The sequence below is a fragment of the Dromaius novaehollandiae genome, chromosome 12 (genome assembly GCF_036370855.1).
Source record: "Dromaius novaehollandiae isolate bDroNov1 chromosome 12, bDroNov1.hap1, whole genome shotgun sequence".
NCBI lineage: Eukaryota > Metazoa > Chordata > Aves > Casuariiformes > Dromaiidae > Dromaius > Dromaius novaehollandiae.
In genome coordinates, this window is record NC_088109.1 from 7,979,604 (window position 1) to 7,999,648 (window position 20,045).

The 20,045-nt window shown below is 45.2% G+C and overlaps 1 protein-coding gene across 10 annotated transcripts in view; it reads right to left on the bottom strand.

The window, feature by feature from the left end:
* Positions 1-20,045, bottom strand: part of IQSEC1 (IQ motif and Sec7 domain ArfGEF 1) — a 340,763-nt gene that overhangs the window by 141,094 nt on the left and 179,624 nt on the right. For 5 of the 10 annotated variants that reach the window (XM_064518855.1, XM_026099533.2, XM_064518857.1 and 2 more), the window contains one exon: positions 15,353-15,397. The exons of 4 other annotated variants lie outside the window; for them this stretch is intronic. In XM_064518855.1, coding sequence (XP_064374925.1) covers positions 15,353-15,397 — 45 coding nt within the window. Of the gene's footprint in view, positions 1-7,568; positions 7,661-15,352; positions 15,398-20,045 lie in introns of those variants that run through there. One more of the 10 variants, XM_064518860.1, reaches the window with a different exon arrangement.

The window sequence follows — 20,045 nt, forward strand, 5'->3', positions numbered from 1 at the left end:
TGGACACTCAGTCGGTGTTTTATTTTCACGGCATGTATTAATCGCATATTAATAGAGTGCTGCCCCTGCATCAGCAGGTCACATTAAGCTTAAGTTTTCCCCCAGTCTATTCCCATGTTTCTGCATTAAGTGGGCAGAGTGGGTCACGCAGAGATGTACCTCAACGTCTGTGAAACAGGAAAACCAATTCCCAATGTTGCAAAATATTTTGCATCTTATTATCATTAACCTTATTAGGAAGAAATCTTTAACTCAAATATAGAAGTAATCTCCAATTTGGACAAAGATGATCCTATGACACGGGCACTCCCAAGCAGCTTACACGAACTGAGCGAGTCGCTGAGGCAGTGGAAGACGTGCCCACCTCCTCCGACAGGTCACTGCTCTCCCTGGCGCAGCCAGCACAGGGGAGCATCTGCTTCTCAGCTGCTCCCATCTGCCGTCTCGAGCACCGGCTACAACTGCTGACCAAGGTGCGTTTGCACCAAGACAGCCCGGAACGGCTGAGACAGAGGCACGTTTTGTGTTCTGCTGATTGTGCTACAGAAGTGGCGAGCTGGAGCAGAAAGTGGTAACTAACAATTGGAAGAAGCAATATCTTAAAATGCTGGAAAAAAACTCACTGTAACTTGCTTGTCAGAGCCTTCAACTTGGCTAAAGCCACTTCCAAAGACACACTACGTGTTTTTAGTAACAATAATATAATTCTTTCAAAGTTTTTGATTGCTAGGAGACCTGGAGCCACTATTAGCCCATTATATGTTGAAGGAGAGTTAAGGACCCTTAAAACAAAATGTCATGTGGGGTAGGGTACAGAGGGCATGGATATAGATAAAGGAGGACTGGAGGATTTTAATCTCACTCTTTCCTATTTTTTACACTGGAAACATAAAGCTGCTCAGGGCAAAGACGTTACAGGTGATGTAAATCATTCCAAGTATTTAAACATACTAGAGCTAAGGTTTTTAGAAGCTGTAGGTGGTGTATTACTTTTAAATGATATGAATAGAAAGGCAATACTTAATTTGGAGGATCACGTTCTGTTATTCTCCTCCCACTGAGATTCATCCACGTTTCACACAAAAGCTCGCCCGATAAGCAGCGCCGCGCAGTACAGCCGAGGAGACGGGCTGGCAGCGCCGAGCCCCTGTCGTGGAAGTTGCTATGAAGTGGCTGGGTGAAACCGAGCACCCAGGACATCTTATCTGATTTGCTTTTTGATAAAGTCATGTGCTCCGGATGCATGCATCACTTTACACATGACATGTTTTCAGCTAAGATAATCTTACTGCTTTAAATGTACATGGCTCTTCCTAAATTAGGTTAGTACAACATTCCCATGAAGAGGAAAACAAATACACTGTAGAGCATGTTCAAGAGTGAAGAAGGAGATTCGCTTATTTTCATGTAGTTTCTTCCAGCACAAAATGATCAGGAAACAGAATTTAAGAGCATTTATATTATTAAATGGATCATATTTATAGAGCATTTAACAAAAGCAAATTGAGAGTGTTGGCACTAGCACCCATATGTGTTTTCGGATGCCAGGACAGTTCCAGACCTATTTTTAACTCAGGTAGCATTCCTTGTATACAACCACTGTTACCAATTAAGGATGGAAAGGAGTCTTGCAAATAGATAGATTTAAATATTTAAATTGAAAAGCATTCTGGCTTTTTAGACAATTTATGGCATCTTTAAATCTTTAATCTGTAAGAAGTCACCATTTTTAGTGGATAGGGGAACAAGCTTAAAAAAACTATTTTCACTGTGCATTTTCTTAGCTTTCACTGTATTTTTTTCCCTTCCTCTTTAACCTTTTTGATTTTTCACAAACATTCCTAAGAGAATGCAAAACAATATTTTGGGGGAGTTTATAGCGGTGACAGCCACATACCAGTCCTTCTGCAGCACGGAGCGAGCAGGATTTTGGCATTTTGCTAAAGGGCACCCTCTCCCGTGCCCACCGAGCTGGCAGGCTCGTGCAGCCCTGCGCAGCCTCCCCGCGCGCCCCCAGGCCTCCACCTTCTCCAGGCTCCCTCTGCCAGGGGCTTCCTCCTGGAAGACGATCAAGGGAAACGCAGAAAGCTCCCCATCGCCTTCGGCAAGGCTCGTAGCCAAACGCACAATTAAAATGTGACTGCCCCAGGGCCTGCCCATCACGTGCCTCTGACTACAGCAGAGACCAGCGAGGAAAGCAAAGCCTGGCAGCAGCCTGCTCGCAAAGGCTGCAGCTAAAGGGCAGGCACCTGCCCCTCTGCACCCGCCAGACTCCCCGTGCGGGTGCCAGGGGCTGCAAAGGCCTCGCGGGGACCTGCACAGCTGTTTGCGGGACGGCAGGCAGAGGCTGCAGCTGCCCAGGTGTGCTGCACGGGCAACCCGAGGACCCGCACGCTGTTCGCGGCTGAGCGCCGAAGGCTTAGATACTAGGTACTGGGCTTACGGATGACTGCGGAGAGGCAGGAAAATAAGAGAGGCATACACCAGAGAGTGCGGCCTGCTAGCCTGACGCCGGGTCTATCAGCGACGGCAGCAGTGGGGACATCCCCCAGCCTGGACGGTCGCACGGCCACGTCAAAGCGTGGCGGCACTGGGGAAAGCGGGGCGCAGAAAGCGCAGGGATGCCGCCAGGCGACTGCCCACCAGCGAGGGGCAAAGGACTCCCTAGAAAGTTAAAGCACAACTATGAATTTAATGCATATAAACGAAGCATTTTAAACACTTGCACAAACACACCCTGTTAGACGTGAAGTAGCACTAATTCTGTTACAATGAAAGCTTCAACCAGAATTAACAGGTACTCCAGTTATTTTAATTTAAATGTATCAGCTTCAAATCACTTCACTTCCCCGAGCGCAGACAAGCCCTCTGATTGCTTTTAAGGCATTTCCTTATTTCATGCGTTGCTTTAAGGGTTTCATCTAATCACTTTTATGCTGACATAAGAGTACTGCAATCTGCACTGTTTGCAGGCTGCTCTGCAAGAGGATGGGGGATTTAGGGGACAGGGAGAAGGAGGCAGTTTTATGCTCTCAGCTGCTCTGCAATTGCATAAACTTTGCCAAACATGAGCCTCCCCGGAGAGCTGTAGTATAGGCGTTATGACTCAGCCCTGTTCTGGATGAAGTCACTGTCAAGTGAGAGCAAACTGTTTGTTTCTAACAACATATATGGTGAACTCCAAACGCAAGTTCAAGGCAAAGCTTCGGTTACTTCACCCACCCACTTTGCTATTGCTCGGTTCAAGACAGATCGCAAAGGAACTCCGTATTTAAATGGCAGCAAGAAGAAAAGAAAATCACCTGACATGACTGTCTGCGAGCAAGCAAAAGAAGTTCCTTGGTCTTACAGACTAGCACCTAGGGAGGTTTTTCTCCTGTTACTGTGATTTGTAACTCCTCTGCAGCTACCATTTCCCGGCAATATGGCATCACTGTATGGTATGCAATGCAATAGCCAGAAACCTTTTTTCCATTAATAAATCTTTTTTTAAATAATGGATTTAACAATAGCGTTCCCTTTAAGTATGTAACAACATATGACAACTGCAAGTTCTTAGCTTTTTTTTAATGCTCCATTTTGCTTAAAGGAGACGGCCAGTGCCCCTCCTCCTCGCCTGGGAGCAGCCGGGTTGCCGGGTACGTGCAAACCCGCGTCACGCAACCCTAGCAGCAGCAGCCAGCGCTGCCAACAGCAGAGGCGAGGAACAAAGACTATCAAAGCACATTTTAAACAAAGAGTTAACCCAGAGGACAACCCTGCCATCGATCATCTAAAGCACATGTGCCATCTTTGAAACTGCATCTAAATTAGGGTCGGCAACTCCTTTAAGGGCTTCAAATGCTGCAAACTTGTCTGGGGAGCAGGAGGGGCAGAGGCACGAGCACGGGGCTGCAGACGCTCTGCAGAGCGCAACACTCGGCGGCTTTTCCAGCAGCTTCTGTGACTCCGTTATTTTGCGATATCTGATACAGCAGCAATAAGCTGCTCCTACCAAGCAAATATATGAGCGCTTCTCATTTACAGGCATCGCTGAAACACCCTAATGGGCCTGAATTATATACCAAATCTGTTCTTACCCAGAGGTGGGCTTATGCACACGCTCAGCTCTACCCTGAACCACAGTGCTGGAATTGCCAGTCCCACCTGGAGACCAGCAGAAAATTTCATCTAATCCCTGCTTTCTGCAACATCAAAAGCGCCCGTCATCTCTCACTTATCTTATTACACTGGTGTGGCTGGAATCAGAAAGGCCCCCAACTCCTCTTCTATCCATTTATGCTTACTTTCAGAGATCACACTGATGGCAGAAAAATAAGAAGGGAAAAGGAACCATTTACCAACTTCTGTTCATCAAGCAACTCGACTCCAGCAAAGTACCTTTAAAAGGTTAATGCTTTTTTTCTTTTTTTTTTTTCTTCTTTTTTTTTTTTTTTTTAAACAGCTTACTATCAAGAGAAGAGGAAATATTGGAAGGAAAAAGCCCCCTAAAACTAAGATTACAGCCTCTACTGCCAGTGGCAAGTCTTCTCACCTTATGCTTTAGGTTTAGTGCAGTGCGAATGGTAACATTTCTCACTTGGGCTATCACACACCAGCTGGCAGCAGCACAGTATGATGCACCCAGTGGCTAAAGAAAATGTTCACTTTCACATGCTAAACCTGAAGTCACAAGGTTTTACAGTAATCCATTGAGTAAGCATGAGACGTTCATCCTCAAAATCCCACAAAACCCTACAGTGATTTGCTCATCTTAAACTAATCTGTTAGGGAATGAAATCTCTACACTTTAAGCATTTGTATTCAAAGGATACTGAAAACCAGCACTTAAGTGAAGGATTACAGCACTGACCAAAATGCACTCAGTGTTACTGGCCACAAAGACTCCAAATTTGGATTTTCATGAATTAGTAAATTATGAAACATCTTTGGATAAAGTTTCTGTCCCAGTCACCCCAATTGGCTGTATACAATCTACTGGAACTTGGGTAAAATCAGACCAGTTTATATACGCATTACTGGAGGCGTCACCACCATTGCCTCGTGGAAGCTTTGATCGCGTTGCGTAAACACGCATGTGATGGGTGAAGCCCGGGCTGCTGAAGTCACCGCCAACATAAAAAAAATAGCTTAAAAAGGAAGTATATCCACAGGCCCCACACAGAGCTCTCCTGAAGCCCCTGCATTTCCACACGGATGCAAAGGTCCATGCGAGTGGTTCCCAATGCAAGAAAAGTTATACCAGAAATCAGAACTGTCCAGGTCAGGAAACCGATGCAACCTCATAAGCCTCCCTGACCAGCAAAGCTGAAAAACCCTGCTGGATCTCTGGATGCCGAGCAGCAAGCTACAGGGCGCCTGAAGACATGAGAAACATTTTACAACAGACTTGAGCACTGACGACAACTGAAAGCAACGCCGTGCTCTGCTCAGGCCGCCCGCAAGCAGAGAGAGGGGGCCGGGCGCTTTCCTTGCCCCGCAGAGCTTGCTGGGTGCTGGCGGCAAGGGCGAGGGGTTGGGGCAGTGAGGGGCAGCTCTCATGCCGGCTGGCCAGGCTCCCAGCCACCCCACATCCCCGCTCCAAGAGGAGAGGGACAGCCCACGCGCTGCTCGGGAAAGCCAGCTGCCGTCCCAGCTGCACGCGTACCCAGGAAGGCTCGGCGGTTCGGTGCCCCTTCCCTGGCACTCGTCACCGCACCAAGCCCTGGAGAACGGATGGTCACCGGGGCTTAGCGGTGGCACATGGGAGCATCACACACAGGGATGTCTGCAACTCACTCCGCTCCTGCCCAGGCTCCCTGGTGTGTCTTCCCCCATGGCGTAACTCTAATGTTAATACTAAAATTCACATATTAAGCCCTGTGTAATGGAAATGTTAATCAAATCATATGTCTGTTATCTTATTTTATATTAAAAATAAGAAACATATGCACAAAGACATACAGTCTCTTCCCCAAAGCCCCTTGGCTCTTCTCTAAGTGCATTTTAAATGAATCTATAATTACTAATGAACAGTAGTTAAAAGCAAGCCTCAAGAAAGTGTGGCATATTTTTTCTTTTCGATATGGACTTCCTTGCAATTAGTTGCATTATTCATTCTGGACCATTAGCTTTTCACACCTGGTTTTGTCACTGTGCTGTAAGTGCTGAGTCCTCTTGTTACTTCTGTTGATACCAACATGCTTGAGGATGGGGGCCCGAGCACATCTACGTTTTGAAGACATAAATTAACTATCTACAAGGAAGCGAATGGACTTAGCTATTGCTGAGGTTTCCATTAGGAGATGCAAAATAACTCTAGGGTAATTCATGTGCAACAAAGCTGGGAGTTTGCCAGGAACCCAAGACATAAAACTTTAGTTTAGTTGTATTTGTTTGCATCAAAACAGTCTGGCTTCATTTCTATTATTTTATATGGTTTGTCAGCAGAAAAGGATGATATTGCAACGGGCTGGGAATAGGTTGGAAATTGTTTGGCTTAGAAATGAAACCTGTGAAAAGCTGCAACAAGAAGAGAATAAAGCTATCTTTTGAAACTTCACAAGCCAATGGTCACAGATGAGGGTCCTATATTACTCAATGCCAGAAAGTGCGGGGCTCCCCTTAAACCTTGAAAAAGATTGGAACAGTTCCCTTTTCCAGCCTTCAGTCACTGCATGAAAAATTCAGCTGCAATTAGCATTTAGTACAAAGCACTTTCTGTAGACTGACAATAGCTAGTGAGACCAGAAAGTGTACATAACAAGAACAGAATCCTATTTTAAAGAATTGCATGGTTTTTGTTAACAATGAAACGATCCACTTTCTCTTCCCCAGAAAATTCAGATGCATTTAATTCCCTATATTTAGTAGCTTAATTGAAAAGCAAGGAAACAGAAGTTTATAGATTAAAAAGCACCAGAGTAAGTTCAGGGACATGTTAAATGGAATTGCTTATTTTGCTGTTCCATTAAATAGGCAAGCTCAATGCATCCGACACCCAGCCCTATTCTTTATGATCACTATTCACCATCAATCATTTAAGCTGTATGTCAGACCTGCCTGACTGAAGTGCCCACTGCTTTGAATGACTGTGATGTGCACTTTACACTGGGAGGGAAATGAAAGATGAACTATTATATTACCAGCTATCTCGGGGGGGGGGGGGGGGGAAGGGAGGAAAAAAGATCTTCTCTACATTACATAAATTTGCATGACATTTCAATTAATCACCTAGTGCTATTCACAGTCTGTAAATCACACAGCACAAACTACCTTACTTAAGGATGAAATATCAGAGAAAAAAGTACCGAGTCTTAGATGAGATGATTTGACTTAAAGTGAATGTTGAAACTAAACAGCATTACCTTTCACATCTGCATGCACAGAGACAAAAGTGGCTGACAATTAATGCAATAAAAAAGCAGCTTTACAATCTTTGTCACAAGTTCTCATTAATTCCCTACCACTCCCTTCTCTCCCGGCACACTCGCCTTTCAGCAAGAGAGCAGAATAGCAAGGAAAAGCACTGGTGGCATCATGTGCAGCCACCAGTTCTGAAAAGCATTTCAGAGTTAATGTTTTCTTACCTTTTATAGAAACCGTGAAGAGGCTGGAGACATAAAAACTGCCAGTAATCCAAGCAGAAGGCCTTCAGCTTCAGCATTTTCAAATAGTTCTGCTGCAGCCACTGTAGTTTGCAGTCAGGTTTTAGCAACAAGACTTCTTTTTGTTGCGATCTGAATGACTCAAAACCAATCCAATGCACTCCTCTCCTTACTGCTGCAGCATAAGTGTTCCTAATTGCCACCAACGTATGCAGCCAGGCATGCACATGGCACAGCACCTGCACAGTTACAGTATCCTACTTTAATACAAAGAGGCAGTCGCACAAAGGCTACAAATTCATCTACTGCGCTCCCTGATCCTGAATGCAGTTTATCTTTCCCAAAGTCTCCGATACTAGCAGGATTGCTGTTATTACACAGAAATCCCACTTCTCCTTTTGGCTATTTTAGGCCATCCTAAAAGCCCTTTGAGCAAGCAATATATATGTACTCCAGCCAGGGTTTCCGAAGGCCCTTTGGAAAGCATCCTTGAAGCTCCCAGAACTTAGGAAAACGCAAGCAATCATCGCAATTAGATCCGACAACAACTGCCCTATAATCACAGCAGTGCTATGATCCCATCAAGTGGAGGCTGCAGGGTTGCTCCCCCCCCCTTTTTTTTTCCCCTTCTTCTTCTTCCTTTTTTATGTTGAAGGAAGCAGCACCACGCTGCTAATCAGCTGCTCGCGTGTGAATCACAGCGGCTCCATTGTCTGCCGGCACCTAGGAGCGCGGGGGGCTCCGGCTGACAGCGGGAAGGGGGGGAAAATGACGCGCCCAAGTGCAGACCCTCCCCGCTCACAAGACAAATTATGCTTATCTTATTCCCAACACACTTTGCCGGCGAGGGCTGCGTGACGAAGAGCTAATCAGCGGAGCCCCGCGGCGCGGTGCCGCCTCCCTGGCCAGGCCGCGCGTTGCCTGGCAGCGGGACGCGCGGGTCCGGCAGCATCCTCGCCGGCGCGGGCTGCCCTCGGGAGCCTGGCGCAGAGCAGCAGCTTCCCAGCCCCGGCCAAACTCGGAGCCGCTGCGCTCCGAAGGGAGCACAGTGCAACGGGCAGCGAGCTGCTTCACGGCCTGCTTCCAAATCAGTGGCATTTTCCATTTAACTTCTCTGGTGAAGACAAGATAAAAGCAGGCAGCCAAATGTTCTGAAAATAAAGAGTCTGAATTGCATTTTGCTGTCTTTTCTGACAGATAGGGGCCCAGGTCGCCTCCCGGCCCCATGCCAAAGCGCGGTGGCCTTTCACGATTCCCTCGGCCTCGCTGCGGCAGGACACCGCGCAGGGGCTCACGCAGCGGCCAGCGCAGCGGCTTGCAGGAGATGCTACCGGCATGAGAGAAGAATTTGGTAGCAGCTTGCTACTTTTTAGGCCTTTTTTGGTGCTGTTAAGAAATGAAAACAGTCAGTCCCCCATGGGATGTTTAACTCTTAGATTCAGTTTGCCGTTAAATTCACTTTTCCAGAAGCTATGATTTGGGTAGTATTTCTCATTTTGCTTAGTTTTTAATAAAATCACTAATAGGATTAGGTATATTCTTACCATGTAGTAAATATAGCTAATAAACAGCTGCATTCAGGATATAGCTTGCAAAAGCACCAAAGGAGCATTCGTTTTTTCCAACAGGAACAGCAACAACAAGTCAAAATCCAAAGAAACTTTTAAAGGCAAAGATTCAGGCACCTGGCCACTTCTTATTCTTTTTCTTTTTAAACACAGCTTAAAAAAAAAAAAAAAAAGAAAAAGAAAGAAAAAGAGCTAAAACCAAAACCAAAAGAAACCCTAAAGCTTACCATGAGACTCCTTTCCATGTAGACATATCTAATTGCTCAAGTGCCAGGATAATACGCTATATTTAGGGATCCTTTTGGTTTCTGGTTTTACTCAGCGTCGCTGTTTCTGTTCAGTTACATAAGTGCCTTGCAACTTCTTAGAAAACTGGTTTGTGCAAGTTTACTTGAACTGCAGTTATAAATATATCTGAGGAAGAATCTGCAGTTTCATTAGCAGTGAAGTAAACACAAATAGACAAGCTATGCCTAGACAAGAGCATCCAAAAAAAGTCATGTCACACTTTGGGCTGGTACGTCCCTAAAAATACAATGCACACCACAGGGTGAGTGGTGGAAACCATGAACAGAAGATGGGAAAACACCCATGGAGTTTGCATGAAAAGGCAGGAACATGACAGGCATCTGATTTGGGCCTTTTTAAAGAAGAATTTCCTAAAGATTTTTTAAAATAACCAAGTGTGTGCATGTGAGCCCAACATCTACTCGCTGTGATTTGCTCCCTCCTAGCAGTACAGCTACGGCTGCTGAAGTGACTCCTAGGAAAGCACTTCATTGCTCACTTTTGGGGAGCAAACCCCCTAGCAATACACGATACTACGAAAGCCTATTTACTTACCGAGCTCATATTCCCCTGGACTTTATTGGCTTGACAACTTCCAAGGAAGTGATGCCATCATGCTAGGGAAAAAACCTAATATTTAAATTTTCCCATCAAAGCCTTCCCCTCCCCACTTCTCACCCCTAATATCAGCGCCTCCGTCAACAGTTTTCCCTAAGGAGAAAGGGAGCGGGAGGAGGTGGGGGCTGCGAGCCACCAGTGGCCGCGGTGGCCACCACCCTCCTCGCGGTGCGTGGGGCGGCCTCGCCGCTGTTGGCGGAGTCCCTTCATCACCACAGTGCACTACATTGCTGAGAAAATGATACCAGGGACAACTTTCTCCTTTTATGCCCAAGAACAAGCAGATGGGAACAAAAGAAAAGTTACCGTGGCTTTGCTCCTAGCAGGCGGCTTTTGTGCCTGAACTTGCAGCAATTGCCATGGACGAGCAAGGAAAGCCTCAGCCCGGAGCGGCTCCGCTCGGGAACGCACACAGCCAAGGGGGAGGCCGCGCGGCTCACGAGACGCCATCCAAGCACTCGCTCCTGAAATGAGCTGTCAGAAAGCTGTTCTTTCAGCTGCTCATGTTGTAAAGCAATTTCTTTCTCTCAGTCATATGCTTTCCAGAAAAACATGCAGTTTATCGCCTTTATTTATTTCCAAATACTGGACTTTCAGCGCGTAACAGCTATGTACCCACGAATTTTCTGACAACAACTAATGCCGATTATACTGCACCGCATGCAGAGGAAATGCTAATTAGGACTTTTGCAAATGAAAAGCACTATGTTCTCAACATGTTCTTCATTTTTACTTGTCTTCCTGAGGAAAACAACAAAGAAAATTAAGCTTCATCTCACGCTGACCCTGGATATAAAGCTAGTTGTTTCAGAAAGGCATTTACTGCTACCTCTGACTTAGACTTCCCAGGCCTAATGAAGTAGTAATTTCTGGATGTGCTGCAGCTTCAGCACTGTGGCCCTAAGTGAGCAGTATGCTCACAATTTCTACAGTCATTTACGGATCCACGGTGCAGAAGCGGCTCTGGCAGCAAAGCATTGAATGCTCTGACAAGTCCTTCAAAAGCAGCCATTAAAAAAATGGCAAAATGAAAACACCCCCCCCCCCCAAAGATGGTCGTCTTGACAATCCACGAAGCACCGAGGCTGAACTAAAGCCACCCCCTGAGGAGAGTGTTGCATAAAACGCACAGAGCCAGCTACAGTTAGCTGCATACCGATTCCAAATCCTGAAAAAAATTCATGAAAATTGACTTGTCTAGCTACATAATCTTTAGTATAGAATTTATGTATTTTAAGATTTATACCGATTTGGAAATCTATTCCACCCTCAGTTATATGACAGTAACAAAACTAAAAAATATTCTACCTGCCCAGTAAAACCAGTGCATCTGTCTTCTTAACCAGAGCACAAACATTTGGGGAGCCTGCAACAAGAGGTCTCCGCTTTCCCGAATCCTTTCCTGATTACAGCGGCAAGTACTTCGGTAGCCGCACACAAAGTCTTACTGCTGGCGATGGGTAAGTTGGGGAGCTAAAGCAGATCAGGAAAATGAGAAAGGGCAGTTGCTGTATTAACTCCATGATGCTCGCTGTGCACATCACATTAAAAATGGGGATTATATTCCACGCAGCAAGCCAAGGTACATATAAAAGCGGTGCTGGAAACGCGGTTTTGGGCGGATGACTAGCTCCTGGAGCAGCACACCCAGCAGGCGTGAGGCATGGCGGCTGCCAGGACATGAGAGCACGTGCGGCTCGGGCACAAGGGTCCCTTCCCTGACGCTGGCAATCAAACAGCCTCTTCACGCAAGTTTGTGGGGAAACGTCCTCGGCCCCGCGTGCACAGGGCAAGGCAGCCTTTCCTGCGCCCACGGCCCTGGCAGTCGGATCCCTCTTCCTGGCTGCTCTCTGTGCCTCTGGGCGCACCCGCAGCCGGCGAGCCCTGCCCGCCGGGGAAAGGCAGGAGGCAACGGGAATGGCGTGCTCCTGCTTCGCAGCACCATCGCGACACCCCGGCACCCCGCTCGCGTGCTCTGCAGGCAAGTGGGGGAATCAAGCAAGGCACAGCTAGCTCTCCCTTCTCCTCTCCTTACCGGGAAGGAAGCGCTGCTGCCTAGAAACGCTCCAGTAACTCAAACACATTTATTTTGCTTCAAGCAACTCTCAAACTCCTGGGGCTCCCCCCCAGATGAATACTGATAGTCACTTGATATTATCCTTCATTTCAGGTTATTAAGCCTCTAAGCCAAAGTTTCACAAAATAAAAGTTAGAAATTTCCTGTTCTCTCAACCCTGAATATCTTTTCTGAATGTCTTTTCCCTAAATTCATAACACTGATTGCTTGATTTGTGACAGAAGATGACCAATAGGCCTCAAATATCTTCAAAGCTTATTTCTAGAAAGTTTGAAACAAGTCTGATTATATAGCACTCCAGAAGGCCCACATCAAGATTCAGATGTTAGGGGAAAAAATATCTTTTCCAATAACAGCCGAAAGCTGATAGAGTCCAACTCAAAATACCCAGAACACACACTGTGCATGGGATAAGAAAATCTGTGCAGAACAAAATATGCATACATACGTGTGTGTATATATGTGTGTATGTATGTACAGCATGCCAGCCTGCGCAGACTTTCAACTTCAAACAGGTCACAGGCAGATGATGTTTCCCAGCTGCCTTTATTCTTTCGGTACTGGGTTTCCATCTGATCTCGAATACAATTGTGTAAATCTAGAACCAAACCAACAGATCGCCAGTGCAGTCTAAATAAATCTAGTGCAACCAAATGGACCCGTCTGGTGTGGAGTCTGTGTATAACTGAAATTTAATAAAAAGAAGCTGTCTGGACTACAATCTTCCAGAGCAGCTGAGAGCCAGAAGAGCATTTCATAGGGGGGGCAAACTTACCTTGCTGATGAGGACAAGAGCTTAGCGGGCCTAAGAAACAGTAGCCTGCCTAGAAAACCCCAGTGGCTTGACAGGATGCTGGATGGGTTCGAGGTCATTGGTACATCTATTTTATGGGTCACCCAATGGCAAATCTGCTTGACAAATTAATGGAAACACATTCAGTAACAAGGAGTCTTCTACTATCTTTCCTTCTACTTGAAGCAAAGACCTTCAAGACCGTTCAATCACAGCTCCAAAACAGGCATATCTGAACTACTCAAGTCTAGATTTTACATGCTGTTTCTTCCATAATTTTTTAACCCTAGGATAAATTCACTGTTTTAGCTGATATCACCTAGAAGTTCCTTTAATGTCTCTTCTATGAGACATTATGTCTCTTGCTTTACTGAAGAGTTTTTAAATATCATAAAACTATTTCATTCATAGTTAAGAGGAACATTTTTACAGCCTCATTTGGTTACTCCCTACATATCGTTTCACCCCAATACTTAAAATTTAAAACAGCTTTCCAAGTACAAATATATTTGTTTCCAAGTAAGATTTTATAGGGACACTTCTGTAGAAAATACAAGATCCAAGGTTATCTGTATTTGTTTAGCAAATGACTGAACACAAAGGTTGTATAGAGGTAAATGAGAAAAGGAGGAAAACTTCAAGATCTCTAACAGTAACTTACAGCTTTTTAAGAAAACCTTTTGTAAAAGAAACACTATTAGAGTATGAGCTATTATAAAACTATTCTTTGAAATATAAAGAGGATTCCTCAGCAGACTGCATCTCTCTGTGTCAGGCTTAAGCAAGCAGCACAACCCACCAATGTGGGCTCAGGAGAGACACCACCATCCAGCTTAACACTTTCACTCTGGGAATCGGAAACTTTGTTTCATGAGGCATACAGCAAAGGCACTGGCCATGTCTGTAGACGGTAACTCACACCGTCTGATTTTATAAGCAATAATTTTAAAAAAGAAAATATTCACATACTTCAATGATTTCATAGCATTTTATAATAATCCAAGCACCAGATTTTCCAGAAAATCTGTCTATTCAGTCACACTAAAGCTGTTCAAAGAATATTCCCCATTCCTTTTTCCAAACAACATTATAACTCTGCTGCTTCCTACATCTATCAGATTCTTCCTAATCTTCCTTACTGACACCCTCCCATGGGAAGAATTGCACCAGAAGGAAAAATATTGTAATAAAATCTGCTACTTTCACAAAGGTTTATCTAGCCTGGAATAACGATTGCAGCAACGCCTGGTGCTGGGAACTTTATCCCAGAGAACAGCAGGTCAGAAGCCAGCTTCACGGTGCCCTCGCTAAAGCAAGGCTGCAGGAAGGGGGGGACGGCGGGCAGGGTGGGAGGCCGAAGCTGACATTATCCCCCGCATTGTCCCGCTGCACAAAGGAACAGTGTACCCGGCAAACCAGGAGGCTGGGAGCAAAACCACAGCCATGGCCCCGCGCTGCCCAGCATCGCTGCACCGAGCTGAAGACAGATAATATCATACCACAGGGCCTCCTGCAAGCTTTTAGGGAATGGTAACAAGGCATGCCCTTTACTTTCAGAAGTTCATACACTTCAAAATAATGCAAGATTATTAATAGATAGAGGGCATTTAATTTGAATATGGTTAAACTAAACAGTTCCCATTAATGTTTTGTTCAAAAAGAGGTTAAAACTACACAACGTGGAAGGGGAAAAAAAGTCATCCTTAACACATACCATCTCTAAATGAAGACTCTCAGCAAAACAACTGTCAGTTTGATAAAAAGGGACTCTGCCCCAGCTTAATCAAAGGAAGCAAGTGACTTTGATGCATTCTTTAATGTGCAGCTATGAGAAGAAAACACACAAGCTACCCATTTGATATCTAATATTAACAGTGTAGCATTTCTAAATCCAGTGATCAAAGGAAAGTCTCAGTCACTGCGGTCTTATATGACAGTATTCTCTGAAGTTCATACACGTGCTTTCATCAAAATGCTGACCAATGGAAAAAAAATCAATGACATTTAGACACAGTCATCATTAATTTTCACTTAAAGGTGTATGAAACTGCTAGGAAAGGTCAGACATCCTCAGTGCAATCTAAGGTTATAAAACTTGAAGAGAGATTGACCCTGTGTGTACACGGACACACACGACACCCCCTCCCTCTCCTTGGTGCGCATCTGAGAATGAACACACAGCATTTAAAAGTTAGAACTGAATTTCAAGTTGGAAATTCTAGAAGAGAGCGAGCTATCCTCTCTCTCTCAAAAATAAAAACAAAAAACCCCAAATAAAACACCCTCAAACACCCAATCATTTGGTCGAAGCCTTTCCTGGTTCTGCATTATAAGCTTAAGGTATGTGATGCACACTTGATATGGAATGGAGGTCAGCTCTATTATTCTAAATTTATAATTAATATCTATATCATTACAGTACCTGAGCGGATCAGTTGAGATGCTGCTTCGCGTTTCCAGTGAGGTCCTGAGATGGTAACAAAAGAATAAAATTGCAAAGTATTAAAACTATTCAAAAAACCTATGCACATAAATGTCAAATGCTTAATGACTTTACTTTTCCCCCCCTTTTTTATTGACATTCTATAGTACCTAGCATGCCATTAAATATATTATGGATACTTAAAAAAAACAAACAAACAAAACACAAACAACAGCCATTTCCTATATTTCCTATACACCAGAGTAAGGGCAATTGCAGAAACATTTTTGCTCAGCTAGTCAAAATGCAGCTCCTTCTCCCGCAGCCCGGCCACCGAGCACAGCCCACGCGGCTGCCCGGAACCGGGGCGGGCGAAACCCTCCCGCGAGGGCCCCGCGTATACGGTACAGAATGACATTTTGGGGTGAAAAGAAAATTTTCCCCACAGGCTGTAGTAAAACATTAGCCAAAGCCTACTAATAAACACTATGCCATGGCATTAGAAATAATTTTAAATGTTTTTTTTGTACTTATCCATTTATGTTCCTTACACACAAACTGCCATAGACCAACTTTTGATCATACAGTCACAAATGCGTCTGGTCTATGGAGGTTTATAAAATTAGCATTAGAATTCCATTAGTTATATTTACAGCGGGTACCAGTAAATTAGGTGCAGATCTCCTATTCCCAAGATTACTAGTGCGTCTGCAGAAACAATAGGGTCGTGTGAAGGGAGGAAGGCACAAAACACAGCACACGTGAGAATTAGCTGTACAAGAACGGAAACAAACTGTATTGTCCAAACAGCCTCCAACTAAAGAACACACATAGCTTTAAAACAGCTAAGAGGTTTTCCCACCCTGTAATTCGTTTGCTTCCAGCAGAGCTCAGGCCTTGCGAGCAGCGATGCGTTTCGAGGGGGGCTCAGCCTTCGCCTGACGACGGGAGGGGGTCGCCCCGACGCCCTGATGACCGGGTTTGCTGCCGACCGCGCCGGCCTGCGGGAGGGCCGGCTCCCTCCCCAGCGCGACCCTTCGCCCTGCTTTCAACACGGGTTTTGAAATCCTCTCTTAACAGTTTCGGCCCTCGTTGCTATAAATAAATGTCTAACAGATTCGGGGTCTTTGTGCAGAGCCAACATGGCGCGCGGGCAGGGAGCTGCTAACGAGACGCCAGTGAGGCCACCAAGCCTCCCCGGGCGGGACCGCGTGGGCTGTGGCCTCAGGCCTGCTTTATACGTATAAAGACTATCAATATGACTGTTTTAAATAAGTGCATAGGAAGAAAGCAGCATTCCCACCACAGAAACACCCACCTTGGCTAAAGGATCTGCCGGCACTGAGGTGATTTTCCGGAAGGTTCTCTGTTGCCGCTGAGGGCGGTTCAACATGCTGCTACCAACAGCGCTCACACGTTTCATCACTGCGGTTAGGAAACCCCAAACCCCAAACGCCACCGGTCTAATCAGTCTGGTTGCTGCCAAGGTGACCCAAGCCCGGCGGGTCCCGCAGGCGCCATGCGCGGCGCTGGAAACGCTCGGGAAGTTTCTCTGGTTTAAGGGCGGGGGTGTGTGGCGGGGAGCCGGCGAGCCTCCCGCGGGGACCACGGCCCCGGCCCGCGACGCCCGGAGCGGGAGCCTTTGCGCCGGCACCTCGGGGTGAAGGCCAACAGCAGGAACCTCCCACCCCTGTGAGACCTGTTCCTCCATCAGTTACAGGAGCAGGACGCTCCTGCGGGGAAAGGTCTGCTCGCGCTTTTCTTGGATGTGATCAAAATAGCATCAAACACAGAAAAAGCTGCGCGAACGGCACTTAACAGAAAAAACCTCTCTGGATGAGAGCCACAGAATGAATCACCACCGACAAGCAAAGAGAAAGCCAAGAAATGCCCTAACGAGGGTTACCGGCCAGATAAAGCTACTGCTGAGCTTTTAGCCTGGTCCCCGCCTACAGCCCGCGCCTGCCTCTGTGGGAAAGCCACACACTGACAGCAGGGCGAAGGGGGGAAGTTCAGCGGGCAAGGGAGAAAGGCAGCAGAGACAGGAAAGGTCTTTAAGTCTAATATCTGTTGAAACATCCAGACTTGGAGTACGGAAAATTAGTTAATTCTCACTGAATTGACAGAATAATTTTATTACCATCTTTCTCCTTGTTTCTTTACATCCAAGATCCTGTTTAAACCTTTTGGTTTCTTTCCAAGCGCTGCTCAAAGATGGAAAGTTAACTTAAAACATAAAAATAACCCAAATCCTGAACACAGTGTCATTAAAGCTACACCAAACAAACCCCATTCTACACAAAATATTTTTTTTCTTCTTTCTGCTACAAAAAAAAGCATACAAAAACCATTCTGTTTTAGGTTACTTCAAAGCAAGCTTTGGTTTTTATGCCTTTGTTCAAATGAACAGAACTGGGGGGAAAAAATCACAAAGCTCTAAACAGCAGGAAAGTCTATTACTCCTATCTGTTTATTCTGTAATGGGGCACTGATTCAATACACTTGTAGTCTGGATAAAAAAATTTCACACATCAGAAGATAAAGCTATTAAAAATATATGAGATCTGTCTCTCTATGTACAATTTCTACTTAAGTTTTACGTCTTCTATGCCTAAAAACAAAAGTAGCTATTATTAATTGTAGAATTCCCAAGGACCCGAATGCAATTTGAACTAAAAACTTAAAACTCCACTAGACGGAAGAAAATGCAGGGCAGAAGAGCCCTGCACGACTCGGGAGCCGGCCTGAGCAGCCGGGCAGCTGCTTGGTGCCTGCAGCTTGTTTCCATGGAGCCTGAGAGGGCCGGCAAGGTAGGGAGCTGAGCAAGCCTGCACGAACCGCCGATGAGTCAATTGAATGACAGCTCTTGTTCATACAAATTCTTGACGTTTTACTCATCGCATAAACTGTAACTAAACCTGGCACGATGGGCTATGCCCAACTGGATTATTTGAAGCCAATATGGTCAGTATGAAGCTTGAAGAACGGACATAGCAGGTGGTAGCAACAAACTCTTTTCAAGGCCAAAATAATTCCAGGAATTACAGATTTATGCAACTCTGGAATTAGAAACCTTCTTAGAACTTATTTATTTCCCTTAGCTAGCACAAATATTATAAAATAGCCTACTGCTTCAGAGTATTATGCAGGAGAAAATAATATTCCTAAATCATCAGTCCAAAATTCAGACAGCTGCTGTCTCATCCAGCATGCTCTGGGTTTCCAGAGACAAGGAGAGTAAACTCAATTCTACTTTAGAGCTTGGTCTTTAAGCCAAGTCCAAGACCACAGGCTACAACACCCATTATTAATGCTGTCTATATGTGTTACTCACGAAAGCTGCGCAATGAACAAACCTGAGCATACAGGGTTTCTAAGAGTAGGTAAGTAATATTTAAAATATCATATTCCAAAATATTTTAGCAGGTTTAAGTGAGACGCTTAAGATCAGTTTCTTGGTATCTCGAGCAATGACATGTTCTGTTCTGGGGATGTTATTTTTTATGATAAAAAAATGTTGATTTCTCATAGGTGCAAAATCACTCTTTTTGAAAATTACCTCTGAGCCTGCATAAGATGGTGTTCCTTATGCCATATGGACACAGAAAAGATAAAAAAAATAAACACCTTGAAGAACTGACAATCTAAAGTCTTGCTTTCTTCAGCTTTAATAATAAATAGAGTACTATTGATATGGGAAAGAGCACTGCAGGCAGAGACCTCAACTCGAATTATGCTGTTTCTCAGTACAGGACAGTGACACTCTAAATCACTACGGTATTTTTAAGACAGACATCAGTGTGACTACAGCAGCCACTGATACCAGCACCACACCGTAACTCTGTCCTTGCTTGGACTGGAGAAATAGAAGACACTGACAGCAACCCCAGCAGTCTAGCACTGGGGCTGTGCTATGAGCCTTCAGATGCTCTTGACCGAGCACGACGTTACACGGAGGCTCTCATCACACTGAGTGGATAAATTTGTGAGAGCCCGTACGTGGTGCTGGCTCGGCACGGCTACGGCTGCTGCCCCTTCTTGCGGTCCCGGGGGCAGCGCCCGGCCCTGCAGGCTCAGCTCCACCGAATAACGCTGGGGTCTGGTGGGAACAGCCCGTTCCCATCAGTGCAGACGGCTGCAGAATCCCAACTGCTTCATTTGGTTAACCAGAGGGTAAATGAGACCGCAGTACTGCATATATCCTAATGCTGCCAGAGGCTACAAGTAACTACATATCACAGTCAGACATTGCATGAACACCAGGAAAAAATTCTAGTGCAAGAAAAGCCAGCATGTCCTTCACCTGGCACAGAAATGCACCATGGTGGCAGATTACGTAATTTTAGTTGGATCAAATCCCAAATAAATATGCCATCTTTGGTTAAGAAGTGAAACTCCCTGGAAACAAAGATATGCTGTCTGCAAATGACAGCTTGGAGTGTGCCTGAATGGGGGAAAGGAAAAGTTCAGAGCTCCACCAAACCAAACAGGCTCTACAACTACAAGCAGGACTACACAGCATCTTTTTAATGCTGAGCAAAGGAATCCTGAAAAATATATTAAATATTTAAGACACTGTGCTAGATATTGCTCAGTGAAAAATTGCTGCTTCTCAGTGTCTCTGTACAGATATGAATTCCTATTAAACCAGCAGCGCACAAAAGAAACGCCATAGCGCTAGAAAGCTCTGATG